This window comes from Siphateles boraxobius, unplaced genomic scaffold, assembly GCF_051911475.1.
Source record: "Siphateles boraxobius isolate OS27281-9 unplaced genomic scaffold, OSU_SipBor_1 186, whole genome shotgun sequence".
NCBI classification, from domain to species: domain Eukaryota; kingdom Metazoa; phylum Chordata; class Actinopteri; order Cypriniformes; family Leuciscidae; genus Siphateles; species Siphateles boraxobius.
Window position 1 is genome coordinate 405,045 of NW_027508795.1, and position 24,956 is coordinate 430,000.

Sequence of the window (24,956 nt, forward strand, 5' to 3'; positions counted from 1 at the left end):
AATATATCAGACATGATAATCTCCAGGGGCCGGCTTTCTTCTCCTGCAGTGTTTGTCTTGTCCGTCTCTGTACTCGTTACCATTGTAATGACAGTATTTTTGTTTTGTCACTAGAGAACCTGTTCACTCATGAGATCAGCGTTTGCTGTAATGCGGCACAGAAACAAGTGCTTTAATGAGCGATGTAGTGCAGATATTGTGGCTGAGGCCACAGTAATGAATATGATAATACTTCCTTTATTTTTTGTGATATATGCAGTGGTCCTCTGCTTCTCATGCAAGACCGAACTCATAAATAATGTGGACAGAGTTTTAACATTAATTAATGGCATGCACAAGGAACATAGTTAAAAGCAGCGTCTCTTGCATGCATAATTACAGCCCATTGTTGCATGTCCTCGTCGGGATGATGAGGGGGTGTCAGATCCAGAAACACAGTCTCCACAGAGCTCATCATTAATGGCAGGAAGAATACATCTCGTCTTCGTCGTGGGTGGGAGTTGACAGCGCAATAACTTCTTGTTTTGATCTATTGTAGCGGAGTGTGGGGGAAGTTTTAAAGGTGTATCATCTGGACGCATACTCTCTCCTGGATACCCTTTTCCATATGACAACAACCTCCGTTGCACATGGACCATCGAGGTGGACCCCGGCAACACTGTCAGGTGATGATTATTAATAACAAGGAAACGTGGATCGTTAAAGGGATAGATCACTCAAAACTCGCCCTCAAGCCATCCTAGGTGTATATGACATTCTTCTTTCAGACGTATACAATCGGAGTTATATTAAAAAATGTAGGGTTGGGTATCGATTGAATTTTGAAGTTTAAAAAAAAAATGAAATCAAACATCTGTCTCTTTTTACAGCTGAATACCATGAACGTAAATCAGCAGCCTTAAAGGGCATGTTTAAACTTTTGCCTACGGTTTTAACAATATCACCGCAAAAACAACTAGCCTAACTATAAAACCCTAAACTCTATTAATAACAAGTAACAGTCAGAACAAATAAATGTGTTCGCAATAGCACACATAAATAAAACTGAACAAATATACAAATTGAATGTAGATCTAGTTATAGTGTTCAGGCTACTGAAAGTGAAATCAAAAATATGTAAAATAACACTTCACTTTATAAGAAATATATAGATTAATATTTATTAAACTCACAAAAGTTATTCAGTCAAGATCAATCATCAATTTTGTTGTTTGATTGACATTAATGAGCAGGTTAATTAGGTTGCTGTCACTTTAAGAGCTAATGCATGGATCTAATATACTGTTACTCTATCTGATTTCTGTGTACGCTCACTTAAGACAAAACCGACTGTGTTTACGAGCATAATCCATGAAATACAAGGAAGAGAACTCAATTCAGTGTTCGCACGCTGTATGAGAGGCGGCTTTCTGTGCACGTGAACACAGGCCTGCACTAGTGTTGTCACGATACTAGAATTTCTAACTTCGATACGATACCTTGAAAAATATCGATATTCGATACCATTTTCGATACCACAGAGAAAAAAACTGCCACAATATTAAGGGGGTCTTTTTTTATTTAAAGCTAAATATTACAAGTCTAGAACATGACAATGAGGTATATTTTACATGAAAAAAATGTCCTGAGTTCTATCTGTTAATATTTTTTCATTGGACAAGAGCTAACATGATCCGTTGTTTTTTTTATTACCTACTGTTATCAAAGATTAAAATATACTGTAACAAATGCATTGTTCATCGGTCATAAATGCTGGTTAATAGCCTACATTAACGTAATTTGATGAACAGATTTAAATGCAAACGTGCGTGCATCACACGCGGAAACAATGCTCACTGGATCAGCATCTAGTCAAGTTACCTTTATTTATATATTGCTTTTAATAATACAGATTGTGTCGAAGCACTTAACTGTATCAAATTGGAGTGTGAAGCGCGTCTCCGCGCTATTCTCCGACATGCCCGCTCGCGGTGTGTTTTTTACACGTGTCCGCGCTATTCTCCGGCATGCCCGCTCGCGGTGTTCTTTATCAATCAACCAAAGCCGGTCGCGGCGCCGCACTCGCCATCTTCCCTTTCACTTTTGCTATTTAACCAGAGCGAATGAGACGAGTGCGTCACGTGTCGTGTTTGTCAACGCGCCTTTGGCGAGAAGTGATAGTGACCCCTCGGTTAGTATCGGTGTATCGATACTTCGGGAAATTAGTATTGGTACCGTTCCGATATTTCAGTATCGATATTTATCGAAATATCGATATTTTTGACAACACTAGCCTGCACACACAGGAACAGATAAGCAGAATTGACTTTTTCGATTCCTAACCCTATTATTAAGTCACTGGCATAGTGATGGGAAAAACAAAGCTTTTCGAAACTTCGAATCAGTTGCATCGCAAAATCGCAACGCCACACGCTGGTGACCCCTGCTGGCCAGAACAGTGTAAATGCAACGAAATATGAACATGCATGAAACACTTTTACAAAGAAATTGCAAATGTTTTATTGAAGGTGTAATCAAGTACCGTAAATGCAATTAATAAATCATCCAATACCATCAAATATGAAGTGTCTTTATAATAGGTGATATTTTGTTTTGTTCGTTTTATGGATAGCTTGGTTAATCAGACCATTAAATACAACTCTTCATTTTTATTATACAAATGTGTCATTAAATGTTTACAAATGTATAAAATTGAACCGAAATCATGCAGGTAAAGATCACATGTAGTCACTAGTTCATGAGATCGCCACCTAGCGGTGAATCATTGGAATTACGAATCATGAAAATCACGAAACTGTGAAAAATGCGAACAAACTCTTGTTTACCGAAATCACGTGACTTTGGCAATTTGATACTCTCTTCGTATCACTGGTTCGAAACAAATGATTCGCAAATATCTCGAAGCTTCATGAAGCGTGTTTTCGAAAGCGTCCATCACTTCAGGAGAGAGACAGTTATTTGAGGAATTGCATAGGAGAGAATCAAGCTTATTAATGTAAAACAGATTGCATTGACCTGACCAGTAGTCCAGTTTATCTACTTTAATGTCATTTTATTTCCTTAAGATTGAGGTCTTTGACCTTTGATTACGGCGCTGCATTAGTCTTTATTGGATGAGGGTCACGCTTGCTGGGTAAATACATTATTGAAAGTCTCCTTTAATAAATTATTGGTAGCACTTTACAGTAAGGCCCAATTAACTAACAGAAGTATTTTTCATTGTAAGTTGCTTACATTTTTACAATGTAAGTTTCATTGTAAATTTGATAAATTTGTACACATTTAATGACACATTTGTATAATAAAAATGAACAGTTGTATTTAATGGTCTGATTAACCAATAAAGCAAACGGAACAAGCCTTACCATTTAATACAGTATCACATATTTATAAATACACTTCATATTTAATGGTATTAGAAGATTTATTAATTGCATTTATGGTATTTGGTACTTGATTTATCTTATTATTCATTTGATTAGATTGCTTTAAGTATTTTTGTGCACATGAGCATTCCAGTGTGAATCACAGGCTTTACTGTAGATGTGTTTCAGTCTGCAGTTCTTGGCGTTTGACACGGAGGCGTCTCACGATATCCTGAAGGTTTGGGACGGGCTCCCGGAGAACGAGATGGCTCTGAGAGACGTGAGCGGGTCTCTGTTACCCGACGGCATCCACAGCACTCTCAACATCGTCACCGTCCAGTTCGAGACCGACTTCTACATCAGCAAATCTGGATTCGCCATCGACTTCTCCAGTAAGAGCAGTTACACACATCACACACTACACACACACTACACAGTTTCACTCTTCACACACTACACACACTACACACACACTACACAGTTTCACTCTTCACACACTACACACACTACACACACACTACACAGTTTCACTCTTCACACACTACACACACTACACGCACACTACACACACACTACACAGTTTCACTCTACACACACTACACACACACTACACAGTTTCACTCTTCACACACTACACACACTACACACACACTACACACACACTACACAGTTTCACTCTACACACACTACACACACTACACACACACTACACAGTTTCACTCTTCACACACTACACACACTACACAGTTTCACTCTACACACACTACACACACTACACAGTTTCACTCTACACACACTACACACACTACACAGACACTACACACACACTACACAGTTTCACTCTACACACACTACACACACTACACACACACTACACACACACTACACAGTTTCACTCTACACACACTACACACACTACACACACACTACACACACACTACACACATCACACACTACACACTACACACACTACACACATCACACACTACACACACTACACAGTTTCACTCTACACACACTACACACACTACACACACACTACACACACACTACACACATCACACACTACACACTACACACACTACACACATCACACACTACACACACTACACAGTTTCACTCTACACACACTACACACACTACACAGTTTCACTCTTCACACACTACACACACTACACACACACTACACAGTTTCACTCTACACACACTACACACACACTACACACACACTACACACTACACAGTTTCACTCTACACACACTACACACACTACACAGTTTCACTCTACACACACTACACACACTACACAGACACTACACACACACTACACAGTTTCACTCTACACACACTACACACACTACACACACACTACACAGTTTCACTCTACACACACTACACACACTACACACACACTACACAGTTTCACTCTACACACACTACACACACTACACACACTACACAGTTTCACTCTACACACACTACACACACACTACACAGTTTCACTCTTCACACACTACACACACACTACACAGTTTCACTCTTCACACACTACACACACTACACACACTACACAGTTTCACTCTACACACACTACACACACTACACACACTACACAGTTTCACTCTACACACACTACACACACACTACACAGTTTCACTCTTCACACACTACACACACACTACACAGTTTCACTCTACACACACTACACACACTACACACACTACACAGTTTCACTCTACACACACTACACACACACTACACAGTTTCACTCTTCACACACTACACACACACTACACAGTTTCACTCTTCACACACTACACACACACTACACAGTTTCACTCTTCACACACTACACACACACTACACAGTTTCACTCTACACACACACTACACAGTTTCACTCTTCACACACTACACACACTACACACACACTACACAGTTTCACTCTTTTCACACTACACACACTACACACACACTACACACACACTACACAGTTTCACTCTTCACACACTACACACACACTACACAGTTTCACTCTTCACACACTACACACACTAGACACACACTACACACACACTACACAGTTTCACTCTACACACACTACACACACTACACACACACTACACAGTTTCACTCTACACACACTACACACACACTACACAGTTTCACTCTTCACACACTACACACACTACACACACACTACACACACACTACACAGTTTCACTCTACACACACACTACACAGATTACACACACACTACACAGTTTCACTCTACACACACTACACAGTTTCACACTACACACACTACACACACTACACAGTTTCACACTACACACATCACACACTACACACACTACACACACAGGGCCGGCCTGTGGCATAGGCGGACTAGGCAAATGCTAGGGGCGCCACACAATAGGGGCGCCAAAATGAGTGAACGAGTGAAAAAAAAAATTTGAATTTTTTTTTTACTAATACTATTTGAAAAACATTAATCCAAAATACTATAAAATAAAGCAAAACAAGTCTACAAAAACGTAATTAAGTCCCCCGACTCCGGTCCGGCACGTCAATCTTCCCCCGCCCAGCGAGTGCTTGAAGTGCGTCAGAAACAGAGCGCGCGCGATCAGTTCACTGTTGCTAATGTGTTGTGTAGCGTCGGCCCTCGCTGCATCCAATGTAGACAGCATTGCATTCGTTTGAGGGCACTTAACACACTCAAGCACCCCGTAGAAACGGGCCTGGCAGCTCGCGCAGGTCTAGACATGGTGAATGTGCTGATTGTGACGGATGGACAAATTTACATGACATATTTTAGATTGGCATTATACAGGTAGTCTGCAATAGATACAGCGCCAAACGGAAGAGAAGAGGATAAAAGGGGATAAAGACAGAGGTAATGTAATGAATGTACAGTTTATCTAATTGCATATTAGTAAGATATGTAATTTAATGGCAGTTATTTTAACCTTAAACTTTAAGCTAAACGTTGTTCTGAGTTCTCCAGAGGCCACAGACAGTGTGATTTGTAACAATCACGTCAGTTTTTTCACACACGCATTCACTATCGCTTTTATTAATTAATGTTTTACTCTACAGTTGTGCAGTTTTGAGGGGGATATATGGCATTTTTTAAATTTATTTGCCAAAATTATTAATGATATTTATATAGGCTACAGGTTTATTAAAAGTAGCAACGTTTTATGTGAAATTAACATTAAAGAAGACATTTCGCAGTTTCATTCATGGTGAAAACATGAAACGTGCCATAGTTTACTGGAAGATTGCTGCCATCAACTGCAAAACAAACACTTTTGCTAGCGCTCAATGAATAGTTTGTGCATGAATGACATTTGGACGATGACATCACTGTTTTATCCAGAGCGACTTTATATACTGAACAAAATTATAAACGCAACAAAACGGTAAAGCTGTAAATCTGCCTTGAAATAATCTATATTGTCAAAAGTGCTATAAAAATAAATGGGACTTGACTTGAATGCTAGGTGTAATCCTCTTGCTATTTGTGTTTAGGCTGTAATGTGTGTGTGTGTGTATATATATATATATATATATATATATATATATATATATATATATATATATATATATATATATATATATATATATATATACATATACATATACATATATACAAATTGGCCAGGGCCGGCCCTGTACACACACTACACAGTTTCACTCTACACACACTACACAGTTACACACTACACACACTACACAGTTACACACTACACAGTTTCACTCTACACACACTACACAGTTACACACTACACAAACTACACAGTTACACACTACACAGTTTCACTCTACACACACTACAGTTACACACTACACAGTTACACACTACACAGTTTCACTCTACACACACTACAGTTACACACTACACAGTTACACACTACACAGTTTCACACTACACAGTTTCACACTACACACACTACACAGTTACACACTACACAGTTTCACACTACACACACTACACAGTTACACACTACACAGTCTCACACTACACAGTTTCACACTACACAGTTTCACTCTACACACACTACACAGTTACACACTACACAGTTACACACTACACAGTTTCACACTACACAGTTTCACACTACACAGTTACACACTACACAGTTACACACTACACAGTTTCACTCTACACACACTACACAGTTACACACTACACAGTTTCACACTACACAGTTTCACACTACACAGTTTCACTCTACACACACTACACAGTTTCACACTACACACACTACACAGTTACACACTACACAGTTTCACACTACACACACTACACAGTTTCACACTACACACACTACACAGTTTCACACTACACACACTACACAGTTACACACTACACAGTTTCACACTACACACACTACACAGTTTCACACTACACAGTTTCACACTACACAGTTTCACACTACACACACTACACAGTTACACACTACACAGTTTCACACTACACAGTTTCACACTACACACACTACACAGTTTCACACTACACAGTTTCACACTACACACACTACACAGTTACACACTACACAGTTTCACACTACACAGTTTCACACTACACACACTACACAGTTTCACACTACACAGTTTCACACTACACACACTACACAGTTACACACTACACAGTTTCACACTACACAGTTTCACTCTACACACACTACACAGTTACACACTTTCACACTACACACACTACACAGTTACACACTACACAGTTTCACACTACACAGTTTCACACTACACAGTTTCACACTACACACACTACACAGTTACACACTTTCACACTACACACACTACACAGTTACACACTACACAGTTTCACACTACACAGTTTCACACTACACAGTTTCACACTACACACACTACACAGTTACACACTACACAGTTTCACACTACACAGTTTCACTCTACACACACTACACAGTTACACACTTTCACACTACACACACTACACAGTTACACACTACACAGTTTCACACTACACAGTTTCACACTACACAGTTACACACTACACAGTCTCACACTACACAGTTTCACACTACACAGTTTCACTCTACACACACTACACAGTTACACACTACACAGTTACACACTACACAGTTTCACACTACACAGTTTCACACTACACAGTTACACACTACACAGTTACACACTACACAGTTTCACTCTACACACACTACACAGTTACACACTACACAGTTTCACACTACACAGTTTCACACTACACAGTTTCACTCTACACACACTACACAGTTTCACACTACACACACTACACAGTTACACACTACACAGTTTCACACTACACACACTACACAGTTTCACACTACACACACTACACAGTTTCACACTACACACACTACACAGTTACACACTACACAGTTTCACACTACACACACTACACAGTTTCACACTACACAGTTTCACACTACACACACTACACAGTTACACACTACACAGTTTCACACTACACAGTTTCACACTACACACACTACACAGTTTCACACTACACAGTTTCACACTACACACACTACACAGTTACACACTACACAGTTTCACACTACACAGTTTCACTCTACACACACTACACAGTTACACACTTTCACACTACACACACTACACAGTTACACCCTACACAGTTTCACACTACACAGTTTCACACTACACAGTTTCACACTACACAGTTTCACACTACACAGTTACACACTACACGGTTTCACACTACACAGTTTCACACTACACAGTTACACACTACACAGTTTCACACTACACAGTTTCACTCTACACACACTACACAGTTTCACACTACACAGTTTCACACTACACACACTACACAGTTTCACACTACACAGTTTCACACTACACAGTTTCACACTACACACACTACACAGTTTCACACTACACAGTTTCACACTACACAGTTTCACACTACACACACTACACAGTTTCACACTACACAGTTTCACACTACACAGTTTCACACTACACACACTACACAGTTTCACACTACACAGTTTCACACTACACAGTTTCACACTACACACACTACACAGTTACACACTACACAGTTTCACTCTACACACACTACACAGTTACACACTACACAGTTTCACAGTACACAGTTTCACACTACACAGTTTCACACTACACACCCTACACAGTTACACCCTACACAGTTACACCCTACACAGTTTCACACTACACAGTTACACACTACACAGTTTCACACTACACAGTTTCACACTACACAGTTTCACACTACACACACTACACAGTTACACCCTACACAGTTACACCCTACACAGTTTCACACTACACAGTTTCACACTACACAGTTTCACACTACACAGTTACACACTACACAGTTTCTCACTACACAGTTTCACACTACACTGTTTCACACTACACACACTACACATTTACACCCTACACAGTTACACCCTACACAGTTTCACACTACACAGTTTCACACTACACAGTTTCACACTACACAGTTACACACTACACAGTTTCACACTACACAGTTACACACTACACAGTTACACACTACACACACTACACAGTTTCACACTACACAGTTTCACACTACACAGTTTCACACTACACAGTTACACACTACACAGTTTCACACTACACAGTTTCACACTACACAGTTACACACTACACACACTACACAGTTACACCCTACACAGTTACACCCTACACAGTTTCACACTACACAGTTTCACACTACACAGTTACACACTACACACACTACACAGTTACACCCTACACAGTTACACCCTACACAGTTTCACACTACACAGTTTCACACTACACAGTTTCACACTACACAGTTACACCCTACACAGTTACACCCTACACAGTTACACCCTACACAGTTACACCCTACACAGTTTCACACTACACAGTTTCACACTACACAGTTTCACACTACACAGTTTCACACTACACAGTTACACACTACACAGTTTCACACTACACAGTTTCACTCTACACACACTACACAGTTTCACACTACACAGTTTCACACTACACAGTTTCACACTACACACACTACACAGTTACACCCTACACAGTTTCACACTACACAGTTACACACTTCACAGTTTCACACTACACAGTTTCACTCTACACACACTACACAGTTACACACTACACAGTTTCACACTACACAGTTTCACACTACACACACTACACAGTTACACACTACACAGTTTCACTCTACACACACTACACAGTTACACACTACACAGTTTCACACTACACAGTTTCACACTACACAGTTTCACACTACACAGTTTCACACTACACAGTTTCACACTACACAGTTACACACTACACAGTTACACACTACACAGTTTCACACTACACAGTTTCACACTACACAGTTTCACACTACACACACTACACAGTTACACACTACACAGTTTCACTCTACACACACTACACAGTTACACACTACACAGTTACACACTACACAGTTTCACACTACACAGTTACACACTACACAGTTACACACTACACAGTTACACACTACACAGTTACACACTACACAGTTACACACTACACAGTTTCACACTACACAGTTTCACTCTACACACACTACACAGTTACACACTACACAGTTTCACACTACACAGTTTCACACTACACACACTACACAGTTACACACTACACAGTTTCACTCTACACACACTACACAGTTACACACTACACAGTTTCACACTACACAGTTTCACACTACACAGTTTCACACTACACAGTTTCACACTACACAGTTACACACTACACAGTTACACACTACACAGTTTCACACTACACAGTTTCACACTACACAGTTTCACACTACACACACTACACAGTTACACACTACACAGTTTCACTCTACACACACTACACAGTTACACACTACACAGTTACACACTACACAGTTTCACAGTACACAGTTTCACACTACACAGTTACACACTACACAGTTACACACTACACAGTTTCAATGAATCACTTCAGAACTTAAACTTTTAAATATTTTATATTGTATGAATATAGATGTTGCTGTTTATTATTATGAGGTTACATTGGTGCATATAAATAAATATTTCAGAAGTTGTTCAAAAAGTTTTGGGTCGGCAAGGCTGCACTTACTTGATTAAAAATACAGTAAAAATTGTAACAAATAATTACAATCTAAAACAGCTGTTTTCTATGTGAATATATAGTAAAGTGTAATTTATTCCTGTGATCAAAGCTGAATTTTCAGCATCATTACTCCAGTCTTCAGTGTCACATGATCCTTCAGAAGTCAGTAAAATATGATGATTTGATGCTCAAGAAACATTTGTGATTATTATCAGTGTTGAAAACAGTTGAGCTGCTTCATATTTGCATGGAAACCGTGACAGATTTCATTTTTTAGGATTCTTTGATGAATAGAAAATCTCAAAAAAAGTTTATTTGAAATAGACATCATACATGTCTTTACTGTCACTTTTCTGTTCCCAAACTTCTGAATGTAATTTCCTAAAGAGGCTGCTTGCCCAGAATAATGATTCCTCTGTTTGAATAAAGAAAAAGCCCTAAATGCATAAAAATCGCATCCATTAGCGAGTGATTGTTCAGTTCTGCTGTAGCTCAGACGTTTTTCTCTTCCACGCCGGCATTAGCTAGTGTTCTGCTTAGCCGGAGCCCCCAGTGAGACATTGTACTCGTTTCCGAGGTCATGCAACCTCTTTTCCGAGCGGGAACTCTCCCTCCTGCTGAGATTTCCCAGTAAGTGAAAGTTAGCACAGCTGGTCACAGTTCCCGTTTTTGCAGGTTCGGTGGCGACGGCCTGCCGGGATCCGGGAACGCCGATGAACGGGAGTCGCAGCGGAGACGGGAAAGAGCCGGGAGACACCGTGACCTTCGCGTGTGATCCGGGATACGACCTGCAAGGAGAACCCAGGATCACCTGCATTCAGGTGGACAACAGGTTCTTCTGGCAACCCAGTCCTCCAACCTGCATCGGTGAGGTGTACTCAAACACCAGCCCCTCATTTCACACCTGTCAGCTCGGAAATAACTAGAAGAAATGACTCTTTGTCATGATAAATCTCTTTAAGGGAAATTTCTGATCGCGTGCTCAGTCAGCGCTTACTCTTCTGGGTTATTGGAATCACCCGTGAAGGCTTCTCGACTTCCAGTGATAAATGCTTCTGGGATACTACATTTATTTTGTGGATAGAGGGAACCTATTTTCTTAATTTTGAGTAACATTTAGACATTTTAAAGGTCAATCCGGTTTAAAGCCATGCATAAACCACTAAGACTAGTCTTTCAAGTTAGACATGTTTTATGTATTATTCAAATTTTTTAATCAGTTTGCATAAAAATGTAGATTAGCCTAATATGATATTGAAAAGTAAGACTGACTGCCCCTGACTAACAGCTAGTGGGTCATACTAAAACTTAAGACACGGTTTTAACTTAATATCTATGTTTATGCAACCGGCCCCTGGAGCTTAAGAACAGTTGGGGGAGGGCCCTTATCAGCTTTGCTCATGAATATTAATGATGTGATTTTCATTTTTTTTTGGTTACACTTTATTTGGTAACACTTTTTTTACAGTGTCATTGTTACACATGTTACATTTATGTTACATAAATTATGCATAATTACATGCAGTGTAAAAACAACACCTTAAAATAAAGTGTTACCCTTTATTTTAAGGTGTCATTGTTACAGTGTAATTATACATTTAAGCACTGAGTAATATTAAGTAACTACAGTCTAACCAAAAATGTTTCTTTGATGGAAATTTCTGATTGTATGCCCAGTCAGCGCTTACTCTTCTGGGTTATTGGAAAGCTTGATAAATGCTTCTAGGATACTACATTTATTTTGTGGACCTATTTTCTTAAGTTTGAGTCACATTTAGGCATTTTAAAGGTCAATCCGGTTTAAAGCCAGACCTGGAGCTTAAGAACAGTTGGGCACTTATCAGCTTAACTCATGAATATTAATGATGTGATTTGCATTTTTTTGGTTACACTTTATTTTTAGGTGTCATTGTCACAGTGTAATTATATATTTAAGTCCTGAGTAATATTATCAACTACATGTACTTACTATAGGGTTAGGGTAGGGTTAGGATTTGGTTGAGGGTTAGTCGCATGTAATTATGCATAATTAACTGTCATTACTATGGTCAGTACATGTGACATATGCAACAAGGACACTGTAAAATAAACTGTTACCCTTTTTTTTTAATGACTGCCATTGAATGATATATCAGCCAACGTAGTGAGATTTTTATTGAGGTAAAATTACTCGCATGCTATAGGGAGGGGGGAAAAAAGAAAACTTTATTAACGCTATTAATAATCTGTGTTTTCCAGCTCCTTGTGGTGGAAACATTACAGGCTCGTCTGGGTTTATTCTGTCTCCTAATTTCCCCCACCCGTACCCACACAGCAAAGACTGTGATTGGTTCATCACGGTTCACCCTGATTACGTCATCTCCTTGGCTTTTATCAGGTAAGATCTTAACTAATTACATGACATTATGAAAACCAAGATACACTATTGATGTAAAAAAACAGAAGAAATGTAAGTACTCTACAGTTTATTCTACATTACTCTCAGTGTTGCAAACATCAAGTGTTTTGTTGTAGTACCGGTCAAACGTTTAGAAACATTACTATTTTTAACGTTTTTAAAGAAGTCTCTAATGCTCATCAAGCCTACATTTATTTGATCAAAAATACAGGAAAAACAGTAATATTGTGACATATTAGTACAATTAGTTTGAATATACTTTAAACTGTAATTTATTCCTGTGATCAAAGCTGAATTGTCAGCATCATTACTCCAGTCTTCAGTGTCACATGATCCTTCATTATAATATGATGATTTATTATCAATGTGTGACATTTTTTTTTACAACCTGTGATACCTTTTAGAACCTTTTTTCAGGATTATTTGATGAATAAAAATTTAAAAAAGAACAGCATTTATTCAAATTATTAATCTTTTGCAACAATATACACTATCGTTCAAAAGTTTTGGGTCAGTCTTTTTTTTTATTTTATTTTTAAGAAATTAATCCTTTTATTCAGCAATGAATGTGTTAACTTAAAAGGTGACACAATATTATATCCAAAAAAAATATTAAGCAGCAAAACGGTTTCCAACAATGATAATAAATCGTTATATTAGACTGAAGGATCATGTGACACTGAAGCCTGGAGTAATGATGCTGACAATTCTTTAATAACATTAATAAATTATATTTTAAAGTATATTAAAACAGAAAACCATTATTTTAAATTGCAAAAATATATCACAATATTATTGTTTTTCAGTATTTTTGATCAAATGAATGCAGCCTTGATGAGCAGAACAGACTTCTTTCAAAAACATTACAAATAGTAATGTTTCCAAACTTTTGACCAGTACTCTAAACATTACTATATATATTGATTTCACAACTCAACAAGTTTTATCATATTTATATAAGTCCCCCGAACCCCCACCAACACAAGAATCTCATCCTTTTAATAATACTTTTTATGTATTCATTGCAATCTGAAGATGGATACACCACACTGAATTTTTGAACAGGTTAATCATTGATGAGATGTATTCAAGTCATTGTCAGTGAGATTTGCATTTTAAATGCATCTTTGAATAAATTATTATATCCCAAACATATAAAATCAGTGTCACATCACTGACCTATAACTGCTTCCATCTTCAGACTGTAAATTGGAATATGGTATTGATATCAGACTGTGATCTGTGCACCAAAGACCCAATTAATTTCAAATTAACATATGACATGTAATTGTGTTTTTATCAGCATGGTAATTGGGAAAAGATTTCTCAAGATAGATGGGATGAGTCACGGTGACATTATTACAGTATTAACAAAACCGTCTCAAATGAATGGCGTATTGTTGGTGCAGTTTTGGGACGGTAAACAAATCTTCATAATGACACGAATACGACCGTCGGCTCTCGTTGCGGTACTTAATCTGAAGTGCAGCGTTTCTGACTACATTTTCCCAAAGCATCGCTGTGCCATTTATGAGCATTTTCCACCCACATCATAATATTTCCCCCACCTGAAACATACAGAAAAGGCTCTTGAAAACATGTTCTGCCTCTGATGACCCACGAGGTCTTTTAGGAAGATCACAGGCTCGCTCTGTGAAAGCTTGTGATGTTGTCAACAAGCACTTGATGAATGTCCATGTTTTTAACAGCTTGTTTTCTCTTTCCTGTTTTACACACGCTGTACGGATTTTGCATTTCCGCAGCAAGATTTAAAGGGCTAGTTCATGCAAAAAATGAAAGTACTGTCATTCTCGTGTCATTTTAAACTGGTATGCTGCTATTTCTTCTGTGGTGCACAAAGGGAAAAAACTACCTTTCACACAGCTGTGATTCATTCGTCATGTAGTGACATTGATAAAGCTAAAAATTGTGCATTAAAGGGGATATATCATAAAAATAAGAAAACGTGAAAAGTGAAACCCAGTAACTCTGTTCTGGTGAGTCTTTCTCTGCAAGCATGTTATAAAATAAGCCGATCAGATTTCTCTCCTTCTGACGTATGAAGAGGATCTTATTATAATATTAACGGCCCGTAATCTGCACGTTTACACACACCAGTGTTCACACATTTGGTTTCTCGAGCGCCAACAGTGAGCAGTTCTAACGCACCGACAGAAGATCCAGCAAAGCCTGAAACTGTTCTGTCGTTGAGCACAGACGAGCACTGAACACTATTGACCAGAACATGTCACCGCTGTCTTATAAACACCTCAGGAACTGTGGACACTTGTGTAGAAGTTCAACATGATGATGAGATGATCAATGTAACTCCACAACAACTACATAAATGTCTCCACTAACATTCAGAAACTCTTGCTGAGTCTCTCCGTAAGGCTGCACTCGCTACTGGTTATTCTGGGATTCTGGATGAGTGAGATCGGCCTGTTTTGTTATTGCTGGAGTTTCTGAAGCTTGTGTAAAGACTCCGCCCTCTTCTGAACGGAGGCGGAGCAAAAGCTCATTTGCATTTAAAGGGACACACACAAAAACTGAGCATTTTTTCTCACACCCAAAAAAGGGCAAATTTGACAAGCTGTAATAAATGATCTGGGCGGATTTTGAGCTGAAATTTCAGTCACATTCTGGAGACACCATAGATTTATATTATATCTTGTGAAAAGAGGCATAATATGTCACCTTTAAGTGCTTGATTTAACTTATATTCCTTCTCATATAATCTTCTAAACTCTCTTTTCTGTAGTTTTTTTTTATCGGCCCCCAATTATTTGCAATGACATCTTGACAGAATTTTCTCTAGTGTTTGGGTAAATTGGCTAGAAAAATTAATAGATCGTCCTCTAAATTGTGATTCGATTCTAATCTGTACGCTTCTTCTCTCAGTTTTAGCATTGAGCCCAACTATGACTTCTTGTACCTCTACGACGGGCCTCACAGCAACAGTCATCTGATCGGCACATTTCAAGACAGCAAGTTGCCGGAGAAGGTGGAAAGCAGCTCGAACATCATGCACATCGCCTTCCGCAGCGACGGGTCCGTGAGCTACACCGGCTTCCACCTCGAGTACAAGGGTAAGTCTGCGCTTTGGTTTCGGCCTGCTAGTTAAAGGCACACTATGCAGGATTTCTGTGTTTGTCAAACAGCGCCCCCTAGAGTCGTTGTAGAGTACTTGTATTTAACGTTACTGTCGTAAACACCACTCACGCAGAGCGTCTCTCCACTCACGGCCTCTGCACTTTATAATAATAAAGTAGCCTACCGCGTTAGGCTTACCTGAGCCTAAATCCCAGATGACATCAATAAAGTTACATGTACGTCGCATTATTTCGTAACAATGTCCGTTATGATGTTGTTAGACATGATTATTGCAATTTATCATACTAGATTGCAAATTGCGCTCATTTACACTATTTACAACGTGTAGGCTTATTTATGTCCTGATAATTATGTGAGATATTGACAACTGTTCTCATGATAATCGCAGGAATCAACTTTAACAGTGAAAGCCTGAGCGAGTGGGACTCTTGTCCGGTTCCTCGTGCTGTCAGATTCTCGTTACCTTTTTCTAGACTCTTCCGACCGCGCGCGCTTCGGTTTTTTTCACCATTCTGAAAACGCAGGTCCGATGTTTACTCGTGTCTGCACCCCTCCTCTACCTTTAGCTCACGCCCGCGAGCAAACGCCGGACCAATATTGATCCTCGTCCGGCCTTTTATTTTGTCACTCTCCCTTTTTCTCTTTCTAGTCTCCTCCGACAAAACCTTTGCCTTCTTCGTTTGAGTTGCTGCTTCGGCCATGAACACAACATACAGACTGCAAACAAACGCTAGTTGGGCTCTCACGTCAGAATTTGAGGAAGTGGGGGGTGGTGGGGGAAGTGAGGTAAGCCGTAAAGCAGTCGAAATTTGTAGTTCTTTTAGTGCTCGGGTTACTACCCAAACCCAGAAGTTACATGGTGCCACTAAAAGTAATACAGACACCGTCAGGCTATGGCAGATGTGTCACTCTACCTATTGTAAGTCGATGTACCATCTCTCATGTCTTGGAAATATATTATGAAGGTTGAAAAACTATTCATATACACACATAGTGTGCTTTTAAAGACCCGAAAGAACTGGATTTGTGCCCTTAAGTGATGCTGTAACGTGCTTAAAGATGTAAACGGGATGATTACGCAACATTTACGTGAGATACTGTTGCCAAGTGGGCGAGCGAAAGAAACAACCAGGAAGACCAGAATTAACGTTGAAAACGGTTTTAAGTCAAGTCATCCTCATTTATGTAGCGCTTTTAAAAATGTAGATTGTTTCAAAGCAGCTTTTTACAGAGATAAACATATAATCTAAGGTAACAGAGATTGGTTTGGTTTTATAGTGGTTCTTGAAAAATGTTTTTTCCAGCTAAAGTTAGTTTTGATTGATTCACTTCCGTCAAAATGGTCATTTGTTATTAAATCAGGGGCCGCTAAGACGACACCGTTCTCTCTTAACAGACTTTAAACGTGAACCTGTGATAGACGCTGATGGCTTTCACATGCGCATTAAGAATTGATTCTATAGTTATGTGCGTTTGAATATATGTGCGCAGGTTTGTAATTCCTTACAAACCATCCCTAAATAAACTACTTGTCTTGCAGAATTTTATTTTATCTCTTCGGTTAGGTACGCAAACCAAAAATTCCACAAGGCTTTATCTGTAGAGTGGTATAGGAATCCTCCATAGGGAGAGTAATTGAATTGAAGAGGTATAAAGACGTTACAGAACACATTATAAATGTAAAAGAAAAACGTATAATCATAAAAATAAGATTGTTGCCAAATTAATGAAACAATCAAAACATAACTCCCATAACTGTTTAACCCAAACCTCTAAAACTACCAAAAATGCAGAAATAAAGCCTGAATCTTCAACGAATACGCCGCCTAAAACTACGCTGACTAAATAAAAGAAAAACAATGCGTGGTGATCACTCTCCAACTAACTAACAGACAACAATGCGATCTGCCGTGGTCTTTACAGATGGAGTCAACAATCAGTAGAAGACAAACTCACAACACAAATGAAGATTAAACCTACATGATCTACGGTTGGACTACTGCATACAACACGCCGTGTTCGAATTAGATAACTGCTTTAATAAATCCAATCATCGGTCACAAGCACACAGTGCATTTAATCGAGTTTCTAGTGATCTAGTTGTTAAACAGTGCATTCCATCAGCAGCAATAACAACACAACCCGAAGGGGTGTTAATCTTAATTTTAAAAAACATTAACATGAACAAACGTGAACTTGATTTTGACATACAGCTCAAGGCTGTTACGGATCTTCTGAAACAGTACAACATCTCTGGATCCAAAAACATGCGAAGAAGAAGATCTGCATAAACCGTCTCAATGTTCATACTATCCATCCTAAATAATATGTGAGATTAAAATAAGCGTGTCCCAAAGCATCTACTATTTCTGGTGGATTTTCAAAGAGTGGATCCGTGCTCTCTATAACAGCTAATATTACCCATGATCCATTGAGTTTTGGAAGAGGAACTACAAACACGAGTAAAAAATGTAAAAAAAACTACAAAACATGGTGGATGTGCGCGGCAGACGGTGAGAGGTTCAGAAAAGGGGTTTGAATGACTAATGACAAAGTTTAACCTAATAAAAAAATATATTTATTTAATGTTATCCATGAGATATTTCATCAGCAATAATGTGGACTTTTATGAAGATCCGTTTGGCCATTAACTTCTAAATGCATCATTATGAAAATGAAAGATGAAAGACCCGCGACTGCAGATCAATTCTGCATTTCTCTCTGATACGGTTGGAAATTAAATTAAATTGAATGTGGAGGATTTTAACTGTGAAAAGATGATTGACAGGTCAGTTTACTGTGACCGAGAGCAACCCTAAATGAAGCAATTGTATCACGTGATAGTGCGTCTCAAAGCTTGTCTACTCTTCTGCTACACACTTTAAAGTATCTACTTTTTCTTCACAAAAAGTGTACATCATTTTAGGGCGTAGTATAAAGGAGTGGATAGAAGTTTGATGATTACGCACGTGATCATCAAACAGTAAACAGCATATAAATCAAAACAGCCCAATGTTAGTGAAAGAAATCTAGATGAAGTCTTTGGCAAAAAACAAGATTTTCTCAGTTTTTGATCGAAATGTTGTTTTTATTAATTTTCCCTACATTCAAGTGTTAACTTGTTTGTTTAAAAGCAAAGGCTCTGTTCTTTCTTCTGAGATATTGACCGTCATACAACGAAGTATTCTGAAAGCCATGAAAACATTGTGAATATAATCAAAAATTCTGGCACTGGCTGGGAACTTAGAAAAAGCTGGTGGGGAAAGAGTTAAAAGTCAACATGAAAGCAAAGCTGCGCCAGTCTATTCATCCCTATTGTGCCGTATATCCGAGTGAAACGCTTCTGGAACACAAACAAATGTGGGCGGGGCTTGATTGTGTCTGTGGGGAATTGATTGAATGGTTGTGGTTTGCTGTTGGCTGATCTCATGTGAGTGAGATCCGCCCACATCATCAGAGATCATTTTTAAGTTATTCTGATTCAAGATTACCAGAAACATGAATTTAAATGCATTTAATAAATAATTCATTTATAATAAAAACTGCAATTTTTCCATAAAAATAAAAAAAATAGATTTCATGGTGACTTTAAGATTGTCATGATATACTATTTCAAGATGCTTGACTGCGATCTGGAAAGTTTCAAAGGTTTCCGCTTGGCATTTCATCCCTTCAGATCATTTGATTTTCAACAGCTTTATCATCATACGCCATATCTGTGTTCTCTCCCGTTAGCTAAACTGCGTGAGGCCTGCTTTGACCCAGGCAGTGTGATGAACGGCACTCGGTTGGGTGGAGACTATAAGCTGGGCTCCACTGTGACCTTCCACTGTGATCCGGGATACCAGCTCACGGGTTACTCCAGTCTCACCTGTGTGATGGGCGGCACCAACAGACCCGAGTGGAACCGAGCTCTGCCCAGCTGTCGAGGTGCGTTCACACTCACATCTGTGTTCGTGTGTGTGAGTGTGTGTGAGTGAGTGATTGAGTGAGTGAGTGATTGAGTGTGTGAGTGTGTGTGTGAGAGATTGAGTGATAGGGTGAGTATGTGTGTGTGTGTGTATGTGAGTGAGTGAGTGAGTGTGTGAGTGAGTGAGTGATTGAGTGATTGGGTGAGTGAGTGAGTGTGTGTGTGTGTGTGTGTGTGTGTGAGTGAGTGATTGGGTGAGTGAGTGAGTGAGTGTGTGGGTAATTGGGTGATTGGGTGAGTAAGTGAGAGTGAGTGATTGAGTGAGTGATTGGGTGATTGGGTGATTGGGTGAGTGCGTGAGAGTGAGTGATTGAGTGAGTGATTGGGTGAGTGAGTGAGTGCGTGAGTGTGTGTGAGTGTGTGTGTGTGTGAGTGAGTAAGTGATTGGGTGAGTGAGTGAGTGTGTGTGTGTGAGTGAGTGATTGGATGAGTGAGTGAGTGTGTGTGTGGGTGATTGGGTGAGTGAGTGATTGGGTGAGTGAGTGAGTGCGTGAGTGTGTGAGTGAGTGCGTGATTGAGTGATTGGGTGATTGAGTGAGAGTGAGTGAGTGATTTAGTGAGTGAGTGAGTGAGTGAGTGTGTGTGTGAGTGAGTGAGTGATTTAGTGAGTGAGTGAGTGAGTGTGTGTGTGAGTGAGTGAGTGAGTGAGTGAGTGAGTGAGTGCGTGATTGAGTGATTGGGTGATTGAGTGAGTGTGAGTGAGTGATTTAGTGAGTGAGTGAGTGAGTGAGTGTGTGTGTGAGTGAGTGAGTGAGTGCGTGAGTGTTTGAGTGAGTGCGTGATTTAGTGATTGGGTGATTGAGTGAGTGTGAGTGAGTGAGTGATTTAGTGAGTGAGTGAGTGTGTGAGTGAGTGCGTGATTTAGTGATTGGGTGATTGAGTGAGTGTGAGTGAGTGAGTGATTTAGTGAGTGAGTGAGTGTGTGTGTGAGTGAGTGAGTGAGTGAGTGAGTGAGTGAGTGCGTGATTGAGTGAGTGTGAGTGAGTGAGTGATTTAGTGAGTGAGTGAGTGAGTGAGTGTGTGTGTGAGTGAGTGAGTGAGTGCGTGATTGAGTGTGTGAGTGAGTGATTTAGTGAGTGTGTGAGTGTGTGAGTGAGTGAGTGAGTGAGTGCGTGATTGAGTGATTGGGTGATTGAGTGAGTGTGTGAGTGAGTGATTTAGTGAGTGAGTGAGTGAGTGAGTGAGTGTGTGTGTGAGTGAGATAGTGTGTGTGAGTGAGTGAGTGAGTGAGTGAGTGAGTGATTGAGTGAGTGATTGGGTGAGTGAGTGAGTGCGTGAGTGTGTGTGAGTGTGTGTGTGTGTGTGAGTGAGTAAGTGATTGGGTGAGTGAGTGAGTGTGTGTGTGTGAGTGAGTGATTGGGTGAGTGAGTGAGTGTGTGTGTGGGTGATTGGGTGAGTAAGTGAGAGTGAGTGATTGGGTGAGTGAGTGAGTGCGTGAGTGTGTGAGTGAGTGCGTGATTGGGTGATTGAGTGAGTGTGAGTGAGTGAGTGATTTAGTGAGTGAGTGAGTGAGTGTGTGTGTGAGTGAGTGAGTGAGTGCGTGATTGAGTGATTGGGTGATTGAGTGAGTGTGAGTGAGTGATTTAGTGAGTGAGTGAGTGAGTGTGTGTGTGAGTGAGTGAGTGAGTGAGTGCGTGATTGTTTGAGTGAGTGCGTGATTTAGTGATTGGGTGATTGAGTGAGTGTGAGTGAGTGAGTGAGTTAGTGAGTGAGTGAGTGTGTGAGTGATTTAGTGAGTGAGTGCGTGATTTAGTGATTGGGTGATTGAGTGAGTGTGAGTGAGTGAGTGATTTAGTGAGTGAGTGAGTGTGTGTGTGTGTGAGTGAGTGAGTGCGTGATTGAGTGATTGAGTGAGTGTGAGTGAGTGAGTGATTTATTGAGTGAGTGAGTGAGTGAGTGTGTGTGAGTGAGTGAATGAGTGAGTGAGTGCGTGATTGAGTGATTGGGTGAGTGAGTGTGTGAGTGAGTGATTTAGTGAGTGTGTGAGTGTGTGAGTGAGTGAGTGAGTGAGTGAGTGCGTGATTGAGTGATTGGGTGATTGAGTGAGTGTGTGAGTGAGTGATTTAGTGAGTGAGTGAGTGAGTGAGTGAGTGTGTGTGTGAGTGAGATAGTGAGTGAGTGAGTGTGTGTGTGAGTGAGATAGTGAGTGAGTGAGTGAGTGTGTGTGAGTGAGTGAGTGTGTGATTGAGTGATTGGGTGAGTGAGTGAGTGTGAGTGAGTGAGTGATTTAGTGAGTGAGTGAGTGTGTGTGAGAGTGAGTGAGTGAGTGCGTGAGGGTGTGTGAGTGTGTGTGTGAGTGAGTGGTGTGTGAGTGAGTTTGTGCGTGAGTGAGTGTGTGTGAGTGAGTGTGTGTGTGAGTGAGTGTGTGAGTGAGTGAGTGAGCTTTTAGAGTTTGCATGCAAATCAATAACCCTGCAACACTAGAAAACTGCTTTCGGTCTGTGTAAGACAGGCGTGTGTTGAATTAGCTGTCAGAAATCGAGGTGTGCTGGACGACCTTTCGCTAATAAAAGAAGATCATTAAGGAATTATGTGACCTTATACGTTGGTTGATTACAAGGCAAAATCAGCGTGAGATGTGCATGAACTGACAGTGAGTATGTCAACAAAATGCTGATAACTATCAAAAATCACTGCATTATAAGAGTCTGTTTTATGGGTTTACATGCAGATCAATAAGCCCACAAGCATAAGAAGGCTTTTCTCTGCTTTTGATGCTTAAGCCACACAATCTGAAATATTTATGAGTGAGAAATAATTGGGTGGAGCAAAATTGAGGTAACAAATTTCAAGGTAAAAGCGTATCGATTGGGTTTATTTGATCTTTCTTAGGTAATAGAATACTTGTGTTGTGTGATGTGCTTACAGGGTATTACATGAGAAACATTCAGGATGGGATTTGACTTTACACATTGAAAATTGATTGGTGTGTGTGTGTGTGTGAGTAAATGAGTGAGAGTGTGTGTGTGTGTGTGTGTGAGTGAGTGTGTGAGTGAGTGAGTGAGTGATTGATTGTTGAGTGAGTGAGCTAGCGAGCGAGAGTGAGTGAGTGATTGATTGAGTGAGTGAGCGAGAGTGTGTGAGTGAGTGAGTGAGTGAGTGAGCGAGCGAGAGTGTGTGTGTGAGTGAGTGAGTGTTTGAGTGAGTGAGTGGGTGTGTGTGTGTGAATGAGTGTGTGAGTGAGTGAGAGTGTGTGAGTGTGTGTGTGTGAGTGAGTGAGTGAGTGAGTGAGAGTACGTACATGCGTGATTGAGTAAGTGAGTGTCTGTGTGTGCGTGTGAGTGAGTGAGTGTGAGTGATTGATTGAGTGAGTGAGCGAGAGTGTGTGAGTGAGTGTGTGAATGAGTGTGTGAGTGAGTGAGTGAGTGAGAGTGCGTACATGCGTGATTTAGTAAGTGAGTGTCCGTGTGTGTGCGTTTGAGTGAGCGAGTGAGAGTGAGTGAGTTTGTGTGAGTGATTGATTGAGTGAGTGAGCAAGAGTGTGTGAGTGAGTGAGTGAGTGGGTGTGTGTGAGTTAGTAAGTGAGTGTGTGAGTGAGTGTGAGAGTGAGTGAGTGAGCGAGAGTGTGTGAGTGAGTAAGAGTGCGTGTGAGTGAGTGCGACTGCGTACATTCGTGATTGAGTAAGTGAGTGTCTGTGTGTGTGAGTGATATTGTCCGTGTGTGTGTGTGTGTGTGTGTGTGAGTGAGTGAGTGATCATGTGTGCGTGAGTGTGTGTGTGGGTTTGTGAGAGTGTGTGTGTGTGTGTGTGTGTGTGTGTAAGTGAGTGAGTGATCATGTGTGTGTGTGTGTGTGTGTGTGTGTGTGTGTGTGTGTGTGTGTGTGTGTGTGTGTGTGTGTGTGTGTGTGTGTGTGTGTGTGTGCGTGTGTGAGTGTGTGTGTGTGATTGAGTGATTGAGTTATTAGGTGAGTGGGCAAATTTGACTTTCCATGAAACAGATT

General features: G+C 40.0%; 1 protein-coding gene across 1 annotated transcript in view; it reads left to right on the forward strand.

Annotated features, from left to right (window-relative positions):
* LOC143741306 (CUB and sushi domain-containing protein 3-like) overlaps positions 1-24,956 on the forward strand; it is a 323,702-nt gene that overhangs the window by 167,025 nt on the left and 131,721 nt on the right. The window contains exons 25-30 of the mRNA XM_077233739.1: positions 539-665; positions 3,555-3,757; positions 12,209-12,400; positions 13,772-13,910; positions 16,833-17,020; positions 20,781-20,975. Coding sequence (XP_077089854.1) covers positions 539-665; positions 3,555-3,757; positions 12,209-12,400; positions 13,772-13,910; positions 16,833-17,020; positions 20,781-20,975 — 1,044 coding nt within the window. The remainder of the gene's footprint in view (positions 1-538; positions 666-3,554; positions 3,758-12,208; positions 12,401-13,771; positions 13,911-16,832; positions 17,021-20,780; positions 20,976-24,956) is intronic.